The sequence below is a fragment of the Pyricularia pennisetigena genome, assembly GCF_004337985.1.
Source record: "Pyricularia pennisetigena strain Br36 chromosome Unknown Pyricularia_pennisetigena_Br36_Scf_21, whole genome shotgun sequence".
Classification (NCBI taxonomy): domain Eukaryota; kingdom Fungi; phylum Ascomycota; class Sordariomycetes; order Magnaporthales; family Pyriculariaceae; genus Pyricularia; species Pyricularia pennisetigena.
Genome location: NW_021940933.1, coordinates 67327 through 86859, shown reverse-complemented (window position 1 = coordinate 86859; position 19533 = coordinate 67327). Strand labels below are relative to the sequence as shown.

Below are 19533 nucleotides of genomic sequence, written 5' to 3'. Positions count from 1 at the left end.
AAAAAATGAATTTATTATATTAATGGGTTTTTAAAAATACCGATCCCATTTATTTTAATATTATTTTATTTATAATATACCGTAACGGTTGGAATATTTTCCAAAAAATTATTAAAACGGTTAAAAAAAATTTTGCATTTTTAAAATTATATGTTAAAAAACAGGCCATTAAAAATTACCGTACGGTATTAGTATTAACGCGTACCACGAACGATAAAACCAATTGGTTTAAAATTTATAATACGGTATATAAAAAAGGTTTTATATACCGGATAATTAATTTCGAAAAAAACTTAGCGATCCGGGATTTTATAAAAACGGGAAAACGTTTCCAATTTTTCTGGATTGTAAATATTTGGACCAAATTTAATAAACCAAATTACAAAGTTACCCTAAATTACGCGTTTACGTAATTTAAAAATGCGTTTAATAATTAAATTATTAACCCCCTAATCGGCGGAAAAAGCAATTTCGCTAAATTATATGCGACGTTCGGCGGATTTTCGCAAAAACGCAACCGGAATTCGACCCGTACGTATAACGGGGAATAAAATAAAAATTGGATAAATTATAAATACCTTTATAGCGTTAAATACTATTCCTGGAAAATTTACAAATATAATATATTTTTAATTACCGTAAAAAATATCAATTCTGTTATATAACCTCGCAAAAAAATTTTTTAAACGGAATGCAAATAAATTTAAAAAGTTTTTAAAAAAAACGCTGGATAAATTTAAAAACCAAATTTTTACAAATTGGAACGATCCCGGTATTTTGGAATTCCACGAATGGAAAAAAATAAAATATATTTAATAATAAAAACATACCCGCAATAATCTCGGCCGTATATTTAATAATATATCGCGACCCTGGAAAAAATTTTCCGGGTTTCCGAATATTTAATAACTATAATAAAAACGTTTTTATTTTAATAAATACGTCCCAAAATAAATATTATAATAATATATTATTTGATAATTATTACTCCATCTATTTGGTAAATAATACCGATCGGCTGGATCCCGGATTATTGCGTAAACCAAAAACAGATAATACGCTTGTAATATTATACGGTACCCAAAACGTTAAAATTATCAATTACGGTATACGTATAATAAAAGGAATTCTAACCGAAAAACGAATATTAAAATTAAATAATATAGCGTATATTAAGGGATTCCATATAAATATTATATTAAAAACGCGTTTCAAAAATAAAAACGTGTAATATAACGGGTTAAATTACATAATCCGCATAAAAAATAGGGAAAATAATATTTTATTATATAAATTGGAACGACGAAATAATATAATTTTTTTACAATATAAAATATTTCTTAATTATTTGCGCGTCCCATCCACGTTACCGGTAAATTTTACAGGTGTAATTTTTTCCGAAACGATTAACGGTTGGATAAAAATTCCCCGCATATAAAAAAAAATTCCATAAAAATATACGACGAAAAAAAAATAATTTATTAATTTGGTATAAAAAAGCCGGCCATTTCGGCCTGGAGGCGCTAAACGCGTTAATTTAACGGGTTAAAAGTATAAAAATCAAAAAACCAGCATTTTTAAAATATAATACGTCCGCGCAAACGTATAGGAAAACGGTAATTTTGAAACATTTACGGGAAAGATTTTACAAACCGTATTATACAATTTATTTTAATTTTTTTCATTTTAAAAAATTAGGGATAGGTTACAAATATTTATTATTATTAAAAAATAAATATACGGGTTATTTAACGGTTATTCCGTTTACCGGGAAAAATAATAGCGAATTCGTTATTACCATTTTCGGGTTTAAATAATAATTAACAAAATAATACGGCCTGCAAATGGTTAAATTTTTCCATAATAACAAATTCGCGTTAATAATATACGTTAGGTATATATTATTAAAGACATTGCAAAAGTTTGGGGATTAAAATAAAAATTCCCCCAGCAAATACCAACGAATTTAACGGTTAAATAAAACGTTTAGGTTAAAAAATAATTATGCGCGCATTAAAAATACGTTTAGCAACCAATTTACCTAGTATTTTTTGGCCAAAAATAATTATGGCCGCAACCTATTTAATGAATATAAACCTTTTAATAAATGAAAAAAGGGTTAATTCGAATAAAACTTTTTGAATATAATTCCAGCGATTTTTTAAATATTATATACCGGTTGTGCATATTAAATTAAGAAAGGATTTGCGCCCAAACTGGTTAGGAATTTAAGCGTGTAATTGCAAAACGTACGTATTAAATCCGGCCAAAATAAAAATATAAAATAGGGTAATATTTAAAACAAATCTAAAATCCCACGTTAAATATTTGGTAAATTATAAAATTACCAAAATATACCATATATGGGTGCCGTCTTTCGACAAAATTATTATTTTACGTAATATTCGATTTAATAAAACCTATTTTTATAAAAAACCAAAACAAAAAGCAAAAAAACCGGTAAATTAATTAACAAATACGAACTGTTAATTAATATAATCCACAAACCCAATTTGGAAATTATTAATATAAACGTTGCCGAAAAATTGGGTTTATTACAAAATAAATTAATATTTACCCCAAATTTAGGCGTATTTATTTTTAATTTGGAGGTAAATAATATTCGGTAATAAAATAAACGAAACGCGGAAAATGCAAACGAATTTTCCGACAAATAAATAAAAGTTTACGCAAAATAAAAACCCGTAGAAATAATTATAAATGGACCGTTTCCAAATAAAACGGCGAATTAGCCGGAACCGCCTGGAAAATATGTATTAAAAATTAACAAATCCAAAAATTATATTTTAATAGCGTTAAAATACCCAACGGTTTTGGCAAATAAATACGGAACGCCCAAAATAGGAAATAATGTATGTAATTTTGGGGTACGCACCCCAAATAATACGAAATTTCCATTATTCGCATTAATAAACCCCAATAAAAAATTAAATGCGCCGAAACCGGTAAAACGTATATAATAAATTAAACCGGATTTCGCAACGGTTAAAACGGCATTATAATATTTTTCGCCGGATTAATTTAAGGCCGGGGGTGCAAAAACCCCTAAATTTTAACCCCCTAATAAATTACCCGTATAAACCGTTTTTTTATACGAACGATGGAATTTCCAAAAATGGGTTTTACGCGCGCAAACGAATTTAGGCGAATATTACGCGTTACGAAACCAATTACAAAGTTTTTGGAAATAAATGTAAAATTACGCAAATAACAAAATGGGGGAAATATATAACGCGAAAGGCGCAAAAGGGATAATAATAGCACGAATTTTGCGTATATAATATTGCCAGTGGGGAAAAATTAAATAAACGGAAATAATAACGTATTTGCCAATTAAATATATAATGCAAATTGGATATTTGTACCGAATTTCGAAACGTGGATATTGATTATTATAATATTTTTACCTAATTAATAAAATATATTAAAAAGCGGTAATTACAATTATAAAATATTATACGAAATTATTATAACAATTATATAATAAAAAAAACCGGATTTAAAAATTAAATTATATCGAAACAATTTATTATTAATTTCCAAAACCTGGAAAAAGTTTTTAAATTACCCAAATTATATGCAATTTATAAAAACGGCACGTTTGGAATGGGATATTTTTAAATAAAAAGAAATATGGGAAATAATACCGAAATCCGAATGCAAAACGAGGCCGATTCCCTTTATATGGGTTTTTATTTATAAATTCGATAAAAACGGATATTGAAAACGGTATAAAATACGATTTATAATCCGAAACAATTAATAAACGCCCAATATTTTTAAAAATATTTACGTAACGATTTTGGTAACGCGCAATTTTAAATTAATATTTGCGCTAATAGTTTATTTCGATTTGGAAACGGAATAAATAAATATTAATAATGCGTTTTTTAACGCAACGTTAAATATGGAATTTCCCGTATATTATACCGTTCCCAAAAGCTTTAAAAATAAAAACACTACGTTCAAATTACGAAAAACGTTTTACGGGATAAAAAAATCCCCCAAATTTCAATACAAAAGATTTTTAAAAATTCTGCAAAATTTGGGGCTATTACCTGTAAAAAAACAAATTTTGTATATACGTATTTAAACAAAATAAGATTATTATAATTTTTTTTGTAAATAATATCGTTATTTTTTATTCCAAAAAACATACTAAAAAGGGTAAGGTTATAATTTCAGGGTCGAAAACGAAATACGAATTAAAAAAAGGACTTTTATTCTGGTTTTTGGAAATGCGCATATTTCGAAATAAAAAACGCCGCGTAATAATAATATTATACGATTTTTATATTAAAAAAATTGGTATACGTTTCAAATTTACGGAAAATAAAAATTACCTGACAATATCGTTTGCAAAAAAAATTATACCAAAATTTAAAAACAAAACGTTTTTAAAAAAATAAAATTATACCAGGAAATAATTGGATTAATATTATATACCGCTATTATATTTTAATTTAACGTTACGTACGCAATTTTTTTATTTTCCCGGTTTTTTACCAACCCGAACTTTTTTTACAAACGGTTAACCAAACGGGTATTATAATATTTATACGGAACGAAGTTTTTAGGAATTAAATACGGTATTATTTAAACGATTTAATATTTAATAATAATTAATAACGTTTTGTTCGGAAATAATTTAAAAATTAAAAGTTTTTTTAAAAAATACGTAATAATTTTATTCGGGGGTGTTATTAATTGGGAAGTAGTTAAACAAACCACGGTAGCCACCTCGATTACGGAAATAAAATTGCACGTTTTATTCAAAACGGTTAAAAAAATTATAATATCTAAACAGATTTTCCGTAATATACGTTTAAATTTAAATTAACCATGGGAATTTTATTATAATTATAAACAAACCATTCTTTTAATAATCGATAAAAATTTACAAATTAATATTAATTGGCGCCATGTAAATATATAAAATATATAAATAAAATAAAAATATACGCGGGAAAGTTTTACAATTATTTACCTGGAAATTAAATTTATACCTGCGGACGGATTTACAAAACTATTTTCCTTAAATAAATTTAAATGTTTTAAAGCGTTTTTAAATTTATACGACATATAATACAAGGTGCAGGGAAATTTATAAACGCGGTAAAAAATATGGCGATAAAATATACAACGTTTTATTTATTTAAAAAAAAAAACACAAAATTTTTTTTAATTTGGACCGAGGTCCGCCCGCATATTATATTAATTATTGGCCGGCGCCGGCGCTATTAAAAAACGATATAAAATATATACCCGTAATGGGATAACCGTTTAAAATTACTGTTATTACCGCCGGTATATCTTCCACGAAAACCACCCCAAAAACGGCCTAACTATTATTAAATAATACCACCTATATATTTTACGGTACGATAAACACGTTAAAAACCCTAATAATAGGTTTTGGCGCAGGCGTTTTTTTCCCCTGGAAAATTACCAATTTTTTAATTTGGAATTCGGTCCAATTCCGGAAATAATACGTAACCACGTTCCGAAAAAATTGGATTTTTTTGGTAAAAATACGCGGTAAATAAAAAAATATATGGCCCAATTTACCCGCGGTACGTTTAAAAAGTCCCCCAATTGGGGAAAAAAGGCAGATATATCCGCCCCGGTAATTTTAGCAATACGGAAAACGTACCCCGCAAATACGGGAACGCGCGTCCGGTTAATCCGTATAATAACCGGTCGCAATTCCGGCCAAAAACGCCTTCGCATACCCGGAATATATAATTTAACGGGGGATAAATCCGTTAAACCGTATATAACGGGGATAAAATGGACGCGATTAAATATTATATATAAAAGTTAAAAACGTTTAAAAAATAAAAAGAAACGTAAAAATATTTATAAAACGTTTAGGGAAATTTTTACCCTTTTTTTTATCCAATCTTTCGGTTTTTTTTCCTTTTTTTTCCTTTTCCTCGATTGGGTTTATATAACCAATTGATAAATTAAATATGCAAAAAAAATATTAAATATTTATAATAACATTAAACGACGCGTTAATTACGGGATTAACCCGGTCGGTAACGCCAATTGCAACGCTAATAATAAAAAAAATAATAATGGCGGCGGAAACGGTTTTAATTTATTTTATAATATTAATAATATTATATAAAAAAATTAAAAACAAAAAATATTACCAAACGGAATTTAATTTGGAAGGCGGCCAACGCCCGCGCCAAAACCAAACGCTTGGTAATACTAACACGTTTATAATAAATTTACCAAATACGTTAAAATATTATAAAAAACAGGGGATTAAATATTTACAAAATAAAACGGGCCGAAACCCGTTCCGCCCGGTTCCCGTTAATAGGCGTAAAAAGTAATATTATATATGGACGGAATTAACAAACGTTTATTCAACGTACCGCGCACCGCGCGGCGCGTTATAAAAAGGAAAATAAATAAACCTATTTTTTTTATTACCGTTATTATTATAAAAATATATAAATTATATCGCTAATACGCGCGCAGGCCGATAAAAATAAAACACTATTTACGATTTAGTTAATATAATATAAAATTAAAATTAAAATTAAAATTTACAAATTAAAAAGATTAGCGGGATATATAAACGACGTACGCCTATTACGATTTTACGGCGATTTATTATTTTTATTTATATAATAGGGGGTATAATATTACGGATTCGTCGCCATTGTAAAAGTTTTACCGCCCGCATTTAAATATAATAGCAAAATCCAAATGCGATACGTTTTGCACCGTTACAGCTATTTAGCATTATTTTTTTTTTGTTCTTTAAATACATATACGCATTTAAAATACGGCGTTAAAACGCCGTATTTTGGGTAATATAACAATTAAATTCCAATAAAATATTAGAAATTAACTGGGGGGTATATTGCATTAAATAATTAAATAAATTTTGTCGTTATATAATAACAAACGCTAAATTAGCGTTAAAAATACGATAAAGACTCCAATACGCGTTTTAATTTAAATAATATTACCTATACCAATATATGGCTTTCCTACCCATTAAATCTAGCTGTACGTATACGTAAATATACGTTAAATACAAGTAATAAAACCACAAAACATCTCGTTATATTAACAATTTAAACAACTGCAATAATATAATTATTTATATTTGAGGAATTAGAAATTTTAGGAAATCTTTCCACGTTTGTTTAAATTATTTCCGTTCGGGTTTAAACCCGTTATATTTTTTTTAACCCAACGAACGTAATATTTGGATCCGGATTAACCTTTTATTTTTTCCGTCATATTATAACCGCAAATTGCAATTCCAATTGGTTAATTTGTCGATAAATTATTACCAATTATGAATTTTTAAAATGCCAACCTTTTTAAATTCTCGAAAATAATAATCGTTGCGTGGAATCGTTTTCGGTTAACCGAAAATAAAAACCTAATTGTAATTTAATATTTTTCGCAATTTCCGGGATTTTTTAACCCATTAAAAAACTATTTTGAATGGAACGCAATATATCCCCAAGGTCTTAAATAAAAAGACGATTTGGACGCGTATTGGGCAGGGCGTTATTAGGATTTGTTACTCAAAATTTTGATTTTCCAAAAATAGGGGGTTTAATAATGGTTTATTTATATTAACCAGCCATAAACCTGCTGCCCGCCAACCGTTTTTAATAATTCGTTCGGTTAATATTTTAAAACGTGCTTAATAATAACTTTCGAGAAAAAATCGTTTTCCAATAACCGTTAAATTGTTAAATTCGGTTGAACGTAAGATCCAACGTCGATACGTTTCTTTAAACACCGAAAAAACCGACAAATCAAATGGTTGTAAAACGTATATTTATAAACCTCGTCTACGCGTAGGGACTCGGGGTTAAAATAATACAATTAATGCGATTCGCTATGTTTAATTATCTGTCTTCTTTATCGTATAAAAACGAGTAAAAAATTGCAATCTGGTTACAGGAGGAAATAAAAGGGTGGTGCGGAATTGTAAATGCCTGAGAAATTAAAAATTCGGATCGCACGTAATATATGCTAATTAGCGTGCATTCCTACGCCCAAATGCGATAATAGTAATTATTATTCCAACAACGTAAAATGCGTAGAGCGGGAGGCAAATTATATATACGTTATTAAAAAAATATTAAATTATAAATTCTAATATTATATATAATTTATAGCCGTCGAAAATTAATAATTTAACCGCTTCGGGGTTCTCCGGAATAATACCAGGTAAAAAAGCGGTTTGCAACCATTCCAAAATAATAAAATTATTAGTCCAACCATTTTCCGTAACGGTAAATTTCCACCCAAAATAATAAATAATATTTGTTAAAAATTATTATTATTGCACCGATTTTTTTTTAAAAATAATAAATGGAGGTAAATTTTAGCCCGTAATTAAAATGCATTTAATAAAAATAATTCAACCACGGTTTCCCGGTTTTTTTTAAATAATATTTTTATATACCGGGATCCCAAAATAAAACCGTTTAATTTTTAATTTTTTACAATTCCGGCTTTGTCCATATTCCATCGATTTTCGGGGTTAATAAATTGGATTTCGGGAAAATTTAATTTTGGCCATTATCCCCTAATTTTTTCAATAATTATTTTATTAATATAAATAATATCGATCCGTTAAAATTTTTATATTCATTTAAAGATATACCGGCGTAAAAAAACCGTCAATCCAACGTTTTTTTAAAATTGGGTATTTTTCCTAATAATAAATATACGGTTCGTTAATTTTCGAATTTTTTCGTGGGTCGGTGGAAATCCCAATTCGGTTTATATAAATACCCAAATAACCAGGCACGTTTTTTAAATAATTGAAAATTATTAAATAAATTTCCAGGTTCGTTTGCGAAATTGGGCGCCGTAAATACGGCCGCGTAAAATATTTTTTAATATATTTTATTAAATCGAAATTTATTTAATAAATAAACCGGTTTCGACCGTATCGATAATTCGTTCGATTTTTTTTCGGTATATTTTTTTATCGCTAATATAAAAAATTAAATACAAAATATAAATTTAGTTGGACAAAATGTAATAAAAATATAAACGAATATTTACCGAGGTTATATTATTTCGTATATTATATTAGCGGTGGCGGTTGCAGGGGGGTGGCGGTTAAGGGGTGCTCTAATTTAATTTGTTGGTCCAAATATAATCTCCCTTAATTTCTACAAATTACTTGAAATTATTATTCTTGGCGTTTGTCCTAAGCTCGAAGGATTACCCTAAATCAATTCCTGGAAATCACGCGATATTACGTAATATTATCCTTATATAATTTTAGGTCCTGTTCGTGCCCACCTAACCTATTTAATTCCGATCCAATATTTTAGTCGTAATAATTACCCGTTTAATAAAAATACGGAACGGTATTACTAAAAAATTATTAGTTTGGAATCCGTGCAAATAAATTAAAAATTTTCAAACTTTTTTTATTATTTTCTAAAATTTAAACCTGGTTTTTTTACTAACCAAAAAATCGTTTGTATCCGGAACCATTTTTTTTTGTTCGCCGTATTCCTCGATATATTTTAGCAAATTTGTATTGCGATATTAATCGATCCGGGTAATTCTCCGTTAACGTCGTTTCCTAAATTTTTACCACGTATTTCAAAAATGTAACGGCCTTTTTTATTTAACTTTAATTCGATATATTTTAATAAATGCATGTTGCGATATTAATCGATCCGGGTAATTTTCCGTCAATATCGTTTTTCGAATTTTTACCACGTATTTCAAAAATTTGACGGCCTTTTTTATTTAACCGTCAGCCGTTAAATATTTGCCAGCCCAATAATTTAAATTACTTTTTTTATACCAATTGTTTTTATTTTTTCCGTCAAATTGGATCGCTTTTAATATATGGGGTAAAATTTGTCGCCATTTTTTACGTTTTTCCCATTTATTTATTAAAAAAATATTTTAAAAATAAACCAGCACATTTTACCTTTATTCCCTGGTATTTTTTTACCTTTTTACCTATATTTGTAAAACGAAATATACCAAACGATATATATTATACGTAATATTATTCCCCTATTTGGTTAAAAATAAATAACCACAAAAAATTTCAAACGTTATATTTTGCTCCAATTTTAACCCAATTAATAATAATATTAACGGCGGTATTGTTTTAAATTAAATATATATTATAAAATTAAATAATTTGGTAATACCCAGATTTTTCCGAATTTGTTTAAATAATACCGCCCAAAGTTTTATTATAATATACGTTTGTTTGGGGTCCCTATTATCGTTTTCCCATTTTATTTCCAACAATTTCGTTATATCGCCTAATATATTTTTTAAAAAATAGATATATTAAAATACCGACGTTATTATTACGCTTATATATAATATCGCCTAAATAATAACCAAAAATAAATATATTAAAAATTCCAAAAATTCGAATATAATTTGCTTCGCATTTTCCGGAGGTTTTATAATAAAGGAATTGTTTAGCAATTTTTTGGTTTTGTCCTGGTTTATTTATTTAAAATTAATTATTTCGTTTTAGGCAAATTGGTATGTAATGCGCCGATATTGAATAACAAATAAAATTTTTCCTTTATCCAAACGAGGGATAAAATTATATATACCCTCCTTCCCACGGCCTAATAAAATTTTATTATTAATATTATCGACGACGAAAAACTAACGGCCGGCCGCGACAAAATTAAAATATTTTTTAACCAATTTTTTCGTATTGTCCTATTCCACCCAATTTGGAAATAGCAATTCGGTTATTTCCCTGCACGATTTTTCGAAATTTGCCATGTTAAAAATTTATATCCAAAAAACGGACCATTTTGGTATATTATTTTTAACTTAAAAAATTATTTCGAACGCCAATTGCGTTTTACCGACGCCGCCGAATCCAAATAATACGATACGTTAATAAATATAATTATTACCGAAAAATTGTTTGCCAATAAAATCGTTAATAAATTCGGTTCGCCCGACGAAATTGCGGTTTTTATACAATTGGAAATATTACGGGCCGGTTTTTATAATTTTTAGGGGGCCTGCAAATAATAAAAATTAATATATAGCGAATTTGAATAAATAATATAAATTTTTATAATTAAAACCGATTAAAATAAAAGCCAATATATATAAAGGACCGAGGAATGGAAAAACGTTATACTTTATTATATATTTTATTAACCTGTTTGTTAAAAAAAAGCCCAATGGTGCAAAAACGCCTTCGTATACGCCGCGGCGGTTGCTGCTGCATATGGTTACCATATTTTGGTTTTGTAATTATCCCCATAATCGCACGCACCTTTAATAATTATATATGGGAAATTATTTTACATTCCGGATCTTTTCATTTCGAAACTTATCAGCCCATTTGGCGTCGCAAGAACGGAACGATCTTCGCTGGACTTGATAACGCTGCGCCCTTCGCTGTCGATTTCATCCACAGAACCCTCCCAGCCGATCCCGCCATAACTCCTCCTCCGGCCTGGCCTGCTCCGAACACAGGCGCAACTCCGTAACCTCCCATAGCCCGCCTATAGTATTTCGCGCAACGGCTACAATCCCTCCTGTGTCCCAGCAAAATAAAAAATAAAAATTGGTAACATCTAATAAATTTTTGGATGTTTTTTATTTTTGAATTTTTCTTTAAAACGTTCGAATTGCGAAAACTTTGTTTATTTACCTGCAACAGGCCCGGAAACATTAAAACCGAAAATACCTAATGCTGGAATCGCAATTAAACCCGGGGCAGCAATTATAATAGCCCCAATTGCCCCTGCGATAATTGCAATTGTTTTACCAAAGGTTGCGGTTGCCTGGGTTGCGGTATCGAAAATTGTTTTTCCGGCTTTTTCGCCCATTTTTTCAACAGCAGCGGTTATTTCCCTTACCATTTTGCAAACCTGTTTTACCATTTCGGGAACAATTTCCTCGGCCTTTTGGGTTGCGTTATTCGAAATTTTGCGCGCAAAGTTTAGCATAATTTTGGAGGTTTTTAATGCGGACGCAAGGTCCAAATTGAGGAAGTCCATTTTTACTAAATAGGTATCTTTCGGTGCGCGCGTTCCATTAAAACTGGATTTCCACGGTAAAGTCTTCGCGAGGGGTCTTTTGGAAACCCCAAGCACCTGAAAATTACGTCCTCAGCTCTGTGCGTGGCAGCTCCTGTGACTATTGTAGAACAGTGAGAAATACCTGCCATGGGAACTTGACCCAGCAACTGGAGTATCCGGTATGTGTTTCATTCTTATTGCAGGCAAGATATCTGCTGAGGGTGAGATACAGCTAATACGGCCGATTGCCACGTGATTGAAATTATTTGGTACCAAAGAAATCATTTCAATAAAACGACAAATGTCGGAGAATGATAACAAACGAAATCTAGTTGCGTACAACGAAAACGACAGTTTAACATTCTTTTTGCCGGAAGCATCAACCTCCACCACCTTCACTCAAGGGCCAGGGCACGGCTAACAACGCGTGATTCAGCAAGTCCTTTAATCCTGCCTTCAAACCCTCCCCGTGCTTCAAAACTCGAGCGAATCCAAATCCAGCTCCTCCTTCCTCCTCCTCACCATCAATTTGATGGCGGGGTTGTGAAGGTAGTTAATCCCAACGGCCCTGGGCTTCAAATCCTCGGCACCATCTGCAAGCTTCCAATCGTATTTGAGCAGGATGTGCGCCATCGCGATTTTGAGCTCATTGGCAGCAAAAAAACGACCCGGGCATGCGCGGATTCCGTGGCCGAACCCGAAATGTTCGGGACTGGTGCTAACCAAATGCGCTTTGTTTTCTTCACCAAACGTTTGGCGCATTTTGACGTAACGGTAAGGGTTATATTTGTGCGGTTCCGGGTAAATTTCTTCGTTCATCATGACGTTGGTGCCGTTCATGGCAAGAGATGTGCCTTTTTTAACGACGAAGCCGTCGCTGAGTACAACGTCCTGAAGGGCCTTCCTGATAAAGAATGCTGTGACGAAGTTCCGGTTAGATTTTCTTTCTGTGTTCAGATAATAATAACATATCCTGATAAACGGTATACGTTGAAACCGTCGCAATCACGTCGATCGATTTCAAGGTTTGTAGAGGTGTACGGATATTATCTCCAACTTACTGGTGAAAATAGGCCTTAACCTTTGGCTTTCCTTAAGAGAGCCGTCCACTAAAACCAGTTTTTGGAAGGACAGCTTTGTAAGACCGTTCGTGCTTAGGACATCGATAACCTCCTGACGCAGGGCAGGAATTAATTCGGGGTTCTTCGCAAGGTCGTACATCGTTTGGGTCAGCAGGTCAGCGGTAGTATGAATGGCCACAAGCGATAAACCGATTTGTGCCGAAGCCGCGTCATAATTCTTTCCAATCGTATCGGCAAACCATTCAATCGCGTCGTTGTAAGGACTTTTCTCGCCGCGGGCAAGCGCCTGGTCGATCACGGCCTGGCGTTTCTCCAAATGAGGCTGTAACACGTCTCTGCACCGCTGGAGCTTCTGGCGAACAACAGCGCCTTGAGGCGACAGCCAGTTTGCCAACGGACGCAGGCGGCGCGGCCATTCCGCAATTTCCAACTGGTGTCGAAACAGTGTAAAAACGTAGTCAGAGGAGGTTTCGATCCATTCTTTGTCATTGCAGAGCTCCTTGCCCATAAAGATACGGGATGACATTCGAGAAACGACAAGCCCAATCTGACTGGGGGTAATGGTAGTCCATTCTGTGTATTTATGCTGTTAGTGACTCGAGTTGCCATTTCTATGGGGGCTTTGCAGTATATCCACCTTTTGACTCCTTGAAGACATCCTTCAAAGCGTTGGTTGTCTCCAGGGATATCGGCTGTGTCAGGGACACTAAAAACTACATGTCAGCTGACGCTTGCTCATGCAGCAAGACAGGATCGGATAAACGCACATAGGGCCTTGGTCAGGTGTTTGTTGATGATCTGGGGCAAGGTAGGTGGCGAGTTGAGCGGTTCAAAGCCCGGAAGATAGGCATGGGTGTTCTATATTGGGCAGTTAGCCAAGGTCGAGGCATGGGTGATAAACCCGGTTTGGGCACAGTTTGTTCATGATGAGAAAAGATGTTTTGAATCTCACCTCCGAAGCGATGCTTTTGAAGTCGAGGTTTCGATCACTTTTCAACTCGTTCACGTATTTGGGTGGCAGAACGAGAACGGGGCCGTTCTCGGTGTTGAGTTTGTACGGCGTGTCTTTGAATTGCGTCGAACCCTTGTGCAGGTGCTCTATAGGCTTGGCGATGAATTCGGCCCGACGTTTCGACGACGTCAATTCGGTAGGCGCCTTCTGGTTCAGCCAAGGCAACTCCGGATACTTGTCTTTGGAACTGAACGCGAAAAAGGCCAAAAGCATGGCGGTGACGACGTAAGAGGCATACCATGCGGATGTCCCGGTGGCGAGACCCTGGAGGATCCCGCCGCCATGGGAAATGTTGGCCGCGATCGGTTTGGTATCCATGAGTGTGATGTGAAACGAAAAATGCGTGTTGACTTCTAGTGTAACTATAGGTATAGGCTGACAAGAGTTGAATGTTTATCTGGCTGGATGAAGAGCCATTCTAGATGACAAGCTGTCGATGAATATATATTTGCAATAAGAAGGAGAGGCCGTCTAGTTCGGGTATAATGAGCACCCCGATACCTCATCTTTGCTGGCAGTTAGCAGCGTCATAATGCATCATATCATGGGTACTACGGTTCAAGCCACAGTGACAACCCCACTGGAAGTAGATAATCCACATTTATTTTGGAATTTTGTGTGTCTCGGGGTCGAAAGATAACCCGCGCGTCCGATTTCAGGCATATTTGCGATGGTACATGACTAAGTGGATTCCAGCATGGAGTCAGTCAAGTCAGTCGGCGGGCTCGGGTTTGTGCCCTTTCCCGGGCCGATTTTAGCCGCGCAGCATCCACTACGGAAGCGACGCTTTAGTGCTGGCCCATCGCAAGCCAAGCCCTCTGGTGACGCTCAAGGAAACAGCGGTGACTGCCTTTCAGTGTTCGTAATGTTAAAAAACTTGGGCTCACGTCTACTGCGCTTGAATCACAACTAAATAACTGGTGAGATGAATTTAAATACATGCCCGGATTGCAACGGAGAGGCACAGTCTCTTGACTGGGTACATAACCGGCAAAGATTTATTGGGAAAATGGCAGTGCTTGCAACCCAACGGAATCTTCACAGCGATAGCCGGTCTCATGGCCGCGATCCTAAGGCGCGGGATTCCAGGTTTGCTAAAGCGCGTGTATGAACAAACCAGCATTTACTTGGAGGCTGTCCGTTGTGGGCCCCCTCAAAGAGGGGGTTACAAAACCGTGATTTGTGACAAAACCGTGGGCCATTATCGCTGTTGGAAAACTAAGCCCGAATGTACCTTAGCGAAAATAAAATCCACGTTATTAATCCAATTTTAATAAAATTAACAAAAGTAAAATATTTTTAAAATTTTTAAAATCCAAATATTATTTGCAAATTTAAAATATTATTTTCGATAATAAAATTATAGTATAATTAATATATAAAATAAAAAAGGTACTTGTTTATATATTTTTTCAAATCCTGGTTATAAATTTAAATAAAATATATAATTTAAATTAAAAGATATATTTAAAACCGATTTTACAAAAGTTTTACTATTTTCAGGTTTTTATTTTTATAAAATTCCAATTGGTTAAATTATTTATAAAAATGCAATTTACCATATAAAATAATAAAAAATTAAATATTTTATTAAATAATTAATTTTATTAATTTAAATAAAATAAATACATAAAAATTGGTTTGAATAATTTATTAATTATAGTAAAATATATAAAATAAAAACAAAAATTAAATACTTTATTAAATGCACCATATAAATTTATTTTGAAATTTTTTTTATTTTAATATTTTTTTTTATAAGGGGAAAATATTAAAATATTTAAATTTTACTTTTATTTTATATATTTTTTAATATTAAAAAATGCAGTTTTATATACTTTAACTTAATTAAAAAATTATTTTAACCAATTTCTTTATAATTATTTTATTTAAATTCATAAAACTAATTATTTAATAAAATATTTAATTTTTTATTATTTTGTATAGTAAATTACCTTTTTATAAATAATTTAACCAATTAAAATTTTATAAGAAATAAAACTAAAAAATAATAAAATTTTTACAATATCGGTTTTAAAAATATTTTTAAATTTAATTTATATATTTTATTTAAATTTATAACCGGGGTTTGAAAAAATGTACAAACAAGTACTTTTTTATTTTATATATTAATTTTAAATTTAAATAATATATATTTTATACGGGAAAAATTTATATTATATAAGTAATATATATTTAATTTTTATAATTTTTTTACCATTGTAAAAATACCTAAGACCGAATTGTAAAATTAAATTATTTGTTACTTAGGTACGTTTGGGCTTAGTTTTCCAATCGCGATAATGGCCCACGGTTTTGTCAAAAATCAAGGTTTTGTAACCCCTCTTTGAGGGGGCCCACAACGGACAGCCTCCAAGTAGTGCGATTTGGGTGCCAAGCCAATTTCACCCAAGCCCCGCTGGGTGGGTGGGGTAGTTTCGGGGCCAGTGAAATCTCCGAAGTTTCAAAGCATGTACAGCCACCCTTCCATCACTCTCAAGCAGCACCTTGCCTAGCTTGGCCGCATTATTGCACCTTAAGGAGGCAGAGCTTGCCCTATACCTGTGGCTTCACTGGACTTCAAAGCAGCACCGGCGATTATATCACCCACTCCGCCGTCTGCAAGACATGATACACAGGCTGCGGCTTGATTGGAATGAAAGGCGATGCTGTTGGCTTGGTGCGTCAAGATGCCAGGGATGCCGAACTACAGAAAAGCGTTGCCCGGTCAAGACCCTTGTCGGCGTCATCTTGCTACAGACATGCGCTTCTATTCTTTATCATGGCAATCTGCGACTCTGCGACCCTTTGTGAGTAAACCGAAATACCTTGCTCCGTGACAGCCAGAACGAGCCATCGCCAACACGCCTGCGACAGGCATGCCCCGGTGGAACTTAGGGTTTTGATTCGCGTTTATTTATATTCTAAGCTACTTTGCTACGTTTTTTTTCTCAAGGTGATGGAGTGGAGATGAATATAAAAATACAAAGCGTAAAACATAAATAGGAAAAAGTAGAAAAGAAATAAATAAACGAAAAATAAAATCATAAAAAAGAAAAAAGTGTCATGGCCAGGCATACATTGGAGAACCTCAGTGTATTAGGCGCTATTAACGAAAATTCTAAACTGAAGAGAAGAGAGAAATTACAATCAACGACGCGCTGGAGAGACGCGTTTAAATCTGGAGTTAGTGGACCCTTTGTCCGATCCCTGGCTCGGCCTGGAGCCGAGTCGTGATTCTGAGGGTAGGTTTGGGGGCCTGATCCTCACAGATATCTACAGTACGGTACAGTAATATACCCCCGGCAGCTAAGTGGACCACCACCGCCAGGGGCCTCAGCTCCTCGATCGTTATCAACGTCCAAAGTGCATTGAAGCTATATAGTCTAACGACACTGATGCTACAATACAACAAGAACTGTCACAAAATCCAGCCTGGCTTGGCCTCTGACTTGCCTAGGGCCGTTTGGCTTATCAACCACATAAACTCCCCAACATCTAACCATGAAAGTGCATGGTATCGGGAATCTCGCGTGTCCAACCACGCAACGGCGCCCTATCCTAGTCTAGTCTAGAATGTACCGCCGCCCATACCCAGCGCGTAATCCTTGTTACGATATCTGTCCACCACCTTGGCGCTCAATGGAACACGGCTCGACTTCATAAGCGCGGCGCCGTGGTCTTCGCCCGGCAACCAAATAAGCTCCAGGGGTTTGAACCCGTTCCAACGCTTCTCGGAAGCCGCAAACGCCTCGAGCTCCTGCGGTGTGCACTCGGCCCTGTCGAACTCGATATAACTCGCGACCGCGAGCGGGTTGGTGACGCAGTCCACCCCGCCAATGATAACAGTAGTCCGGCGCTTCGCGACGTGCGCAAGCGCCGTCGACGGCGATGGGTCCCGCAGCATCTCGCGCCAAAAGATATGCTCGCGCCACGAAAAACGTCTGTGCAACGAATGCGAGACGTTGGGGTTTCGTGCAACCATTTGCATTTGGTGTTAAACTTTTTGGAAAAGGTTAGGTGGACGGCGGGTAAAGTTGTACGTAACGTCGGGCAGATGTAACTAAAAGGCGATTGGGTCGATAAGCATATACGCACTGATTTTGGATGCCATACGGGGTAAAAGAAGGAGCGGCGTGGTCAGAAAAATGCCGTAGTTTTGCGAGACGAGGACAATATCGTCGAAACCCTGTTGGTCTAAAATAGCGGCGACCGATGTTTCCATTTCGGAAACGCTGCAAAAAGGCGGTAAAATACGGGATAAAATGGGCAAAAATTTTATAACAATAACCCCAACGTTTTTGGGAATGCTGTCTAAATATATTAGGTTCTGGGCCGCACCGACGCCGATACCGTAAATGAATAAAATCGGCCGTTTCGTTGTAGATTTGTGTGGGCGTACAAAATAATTTATGTGGTCGCGCGCTGCGGATTCGTTCCAAACTAATATCCCCAAAGGCCGGAAAAGGAAAACGCGGAAAAAATTGGACCTTTTGGTGCGGTAAAATGTATATCCAAGGGAATATATTGCCAATATTCCCAAGGTGTCGATAATAAAAATAAAAGCGTAGTAAAAAAGTGACCGGTGGTGCATTAGGATTTCGTTGTAACTAATCCTAATTGCGTTACAATTACCTTTCCCTTTTTTTATCTGCCAATTAAATTTATTTTCGGCCAGTTAAATATATTGTTCCAATTCCTCGTTATCGTCGCCGGGGGGTCCTTGACGGTCGAATAAGCCCCAAAGAAGCCAGTTTTTGACGTTGTTACGGCGGATGTCGTTTATATATGCGTTTTTAAACCATTTCCTAATAAAGGTTTCCATGTCCGGGACTAGGGATAAGCATTTCGTAAAAAAGGCGTATCGTTGCTCTCGCGTCAATGGCAGCGGTTGCAACATGGCGCCGTCTGTGAAAGTGAATAAATTTACACCAGGTAAAATTATATAAGGGGAATAGTAGTAGTAGTAGTAATAATATTAGTTAACGCCGGGCTCGGCCCGGCTTGTTAACCGGCCGTTAGCAACCTCCCGAGGGGTATTTCGGCGCGCGTTCTATCTTTTTTATTTATATAGGGGGAAAACAAGGAGGGCAAAAGCGGATCCTACCTGACCGGGTTCGGGCCCGGTCCTGTTTAAAAAGTTAATTTATTAACGCGACCCCGTACTTAAAATGCACGGAAAATTCGTTTAACGGTTTGTGCCGTAAAATATAGGTAAAAAAATAATAAAACTATTTTTCGTTAAAATTCGAATTATTTATAATCGGTATTTTTAAACGTAAAATGCGTTTATAATACGCGGTACGTTAACGGGCCGTTTTGGGGCGGGCGTTAAAATAATTGGTAATTATCGAAAACGCCTAAAAATTTTTCGGTT

The 19533-nt window shown here is 34.2% G+C and overlaps 2 protein-coding genes across 2 annotated transcripts; both read right to left on the bottom strand.

The window, feature by feature from the left end:
• Positions 1–12536: 12536 nt before the first annotated feature.
• PpBr36_11369 (uncharacterized protein) lies at positions 12537–14474 on the bottom strand (the record flags this gene model as incomplete). The annotated part of the gene is made up of 5 exons (XM_029898471.1): positions 12537–12979; positions 13124–13717; positions 13782–13850; positions 13912–14002; positions 14097–14474. 5 exons carry the CDS (start codon positions 14472–14474, stop codon positions 12537–12539), a joined length of 1575 nt encoding a protein of 524 aa, XP_029743217.1.
• A 3253-nt stretch (positions 14475–17727) lies between these two features.
• Positions 17728–18750, bottom strand: PpBr36_11368 (uncharacterized protein; the record flags this gene model as incomplete). The annotated part of the gene is made up of 2 exons (XM_029898470.1): positions 17728–18100; positions 18251–18750. The coding sequence occupies 2 exons, from the start codon at positions 18748–18750 to the stop codon at positions 17728–17730; spliced, it is 873 nt and encodes a 290-aa protein (XP_029743218.1).
• Between the last annotated feature and the right edge of the window lie 783 nt (positions 18751–19533).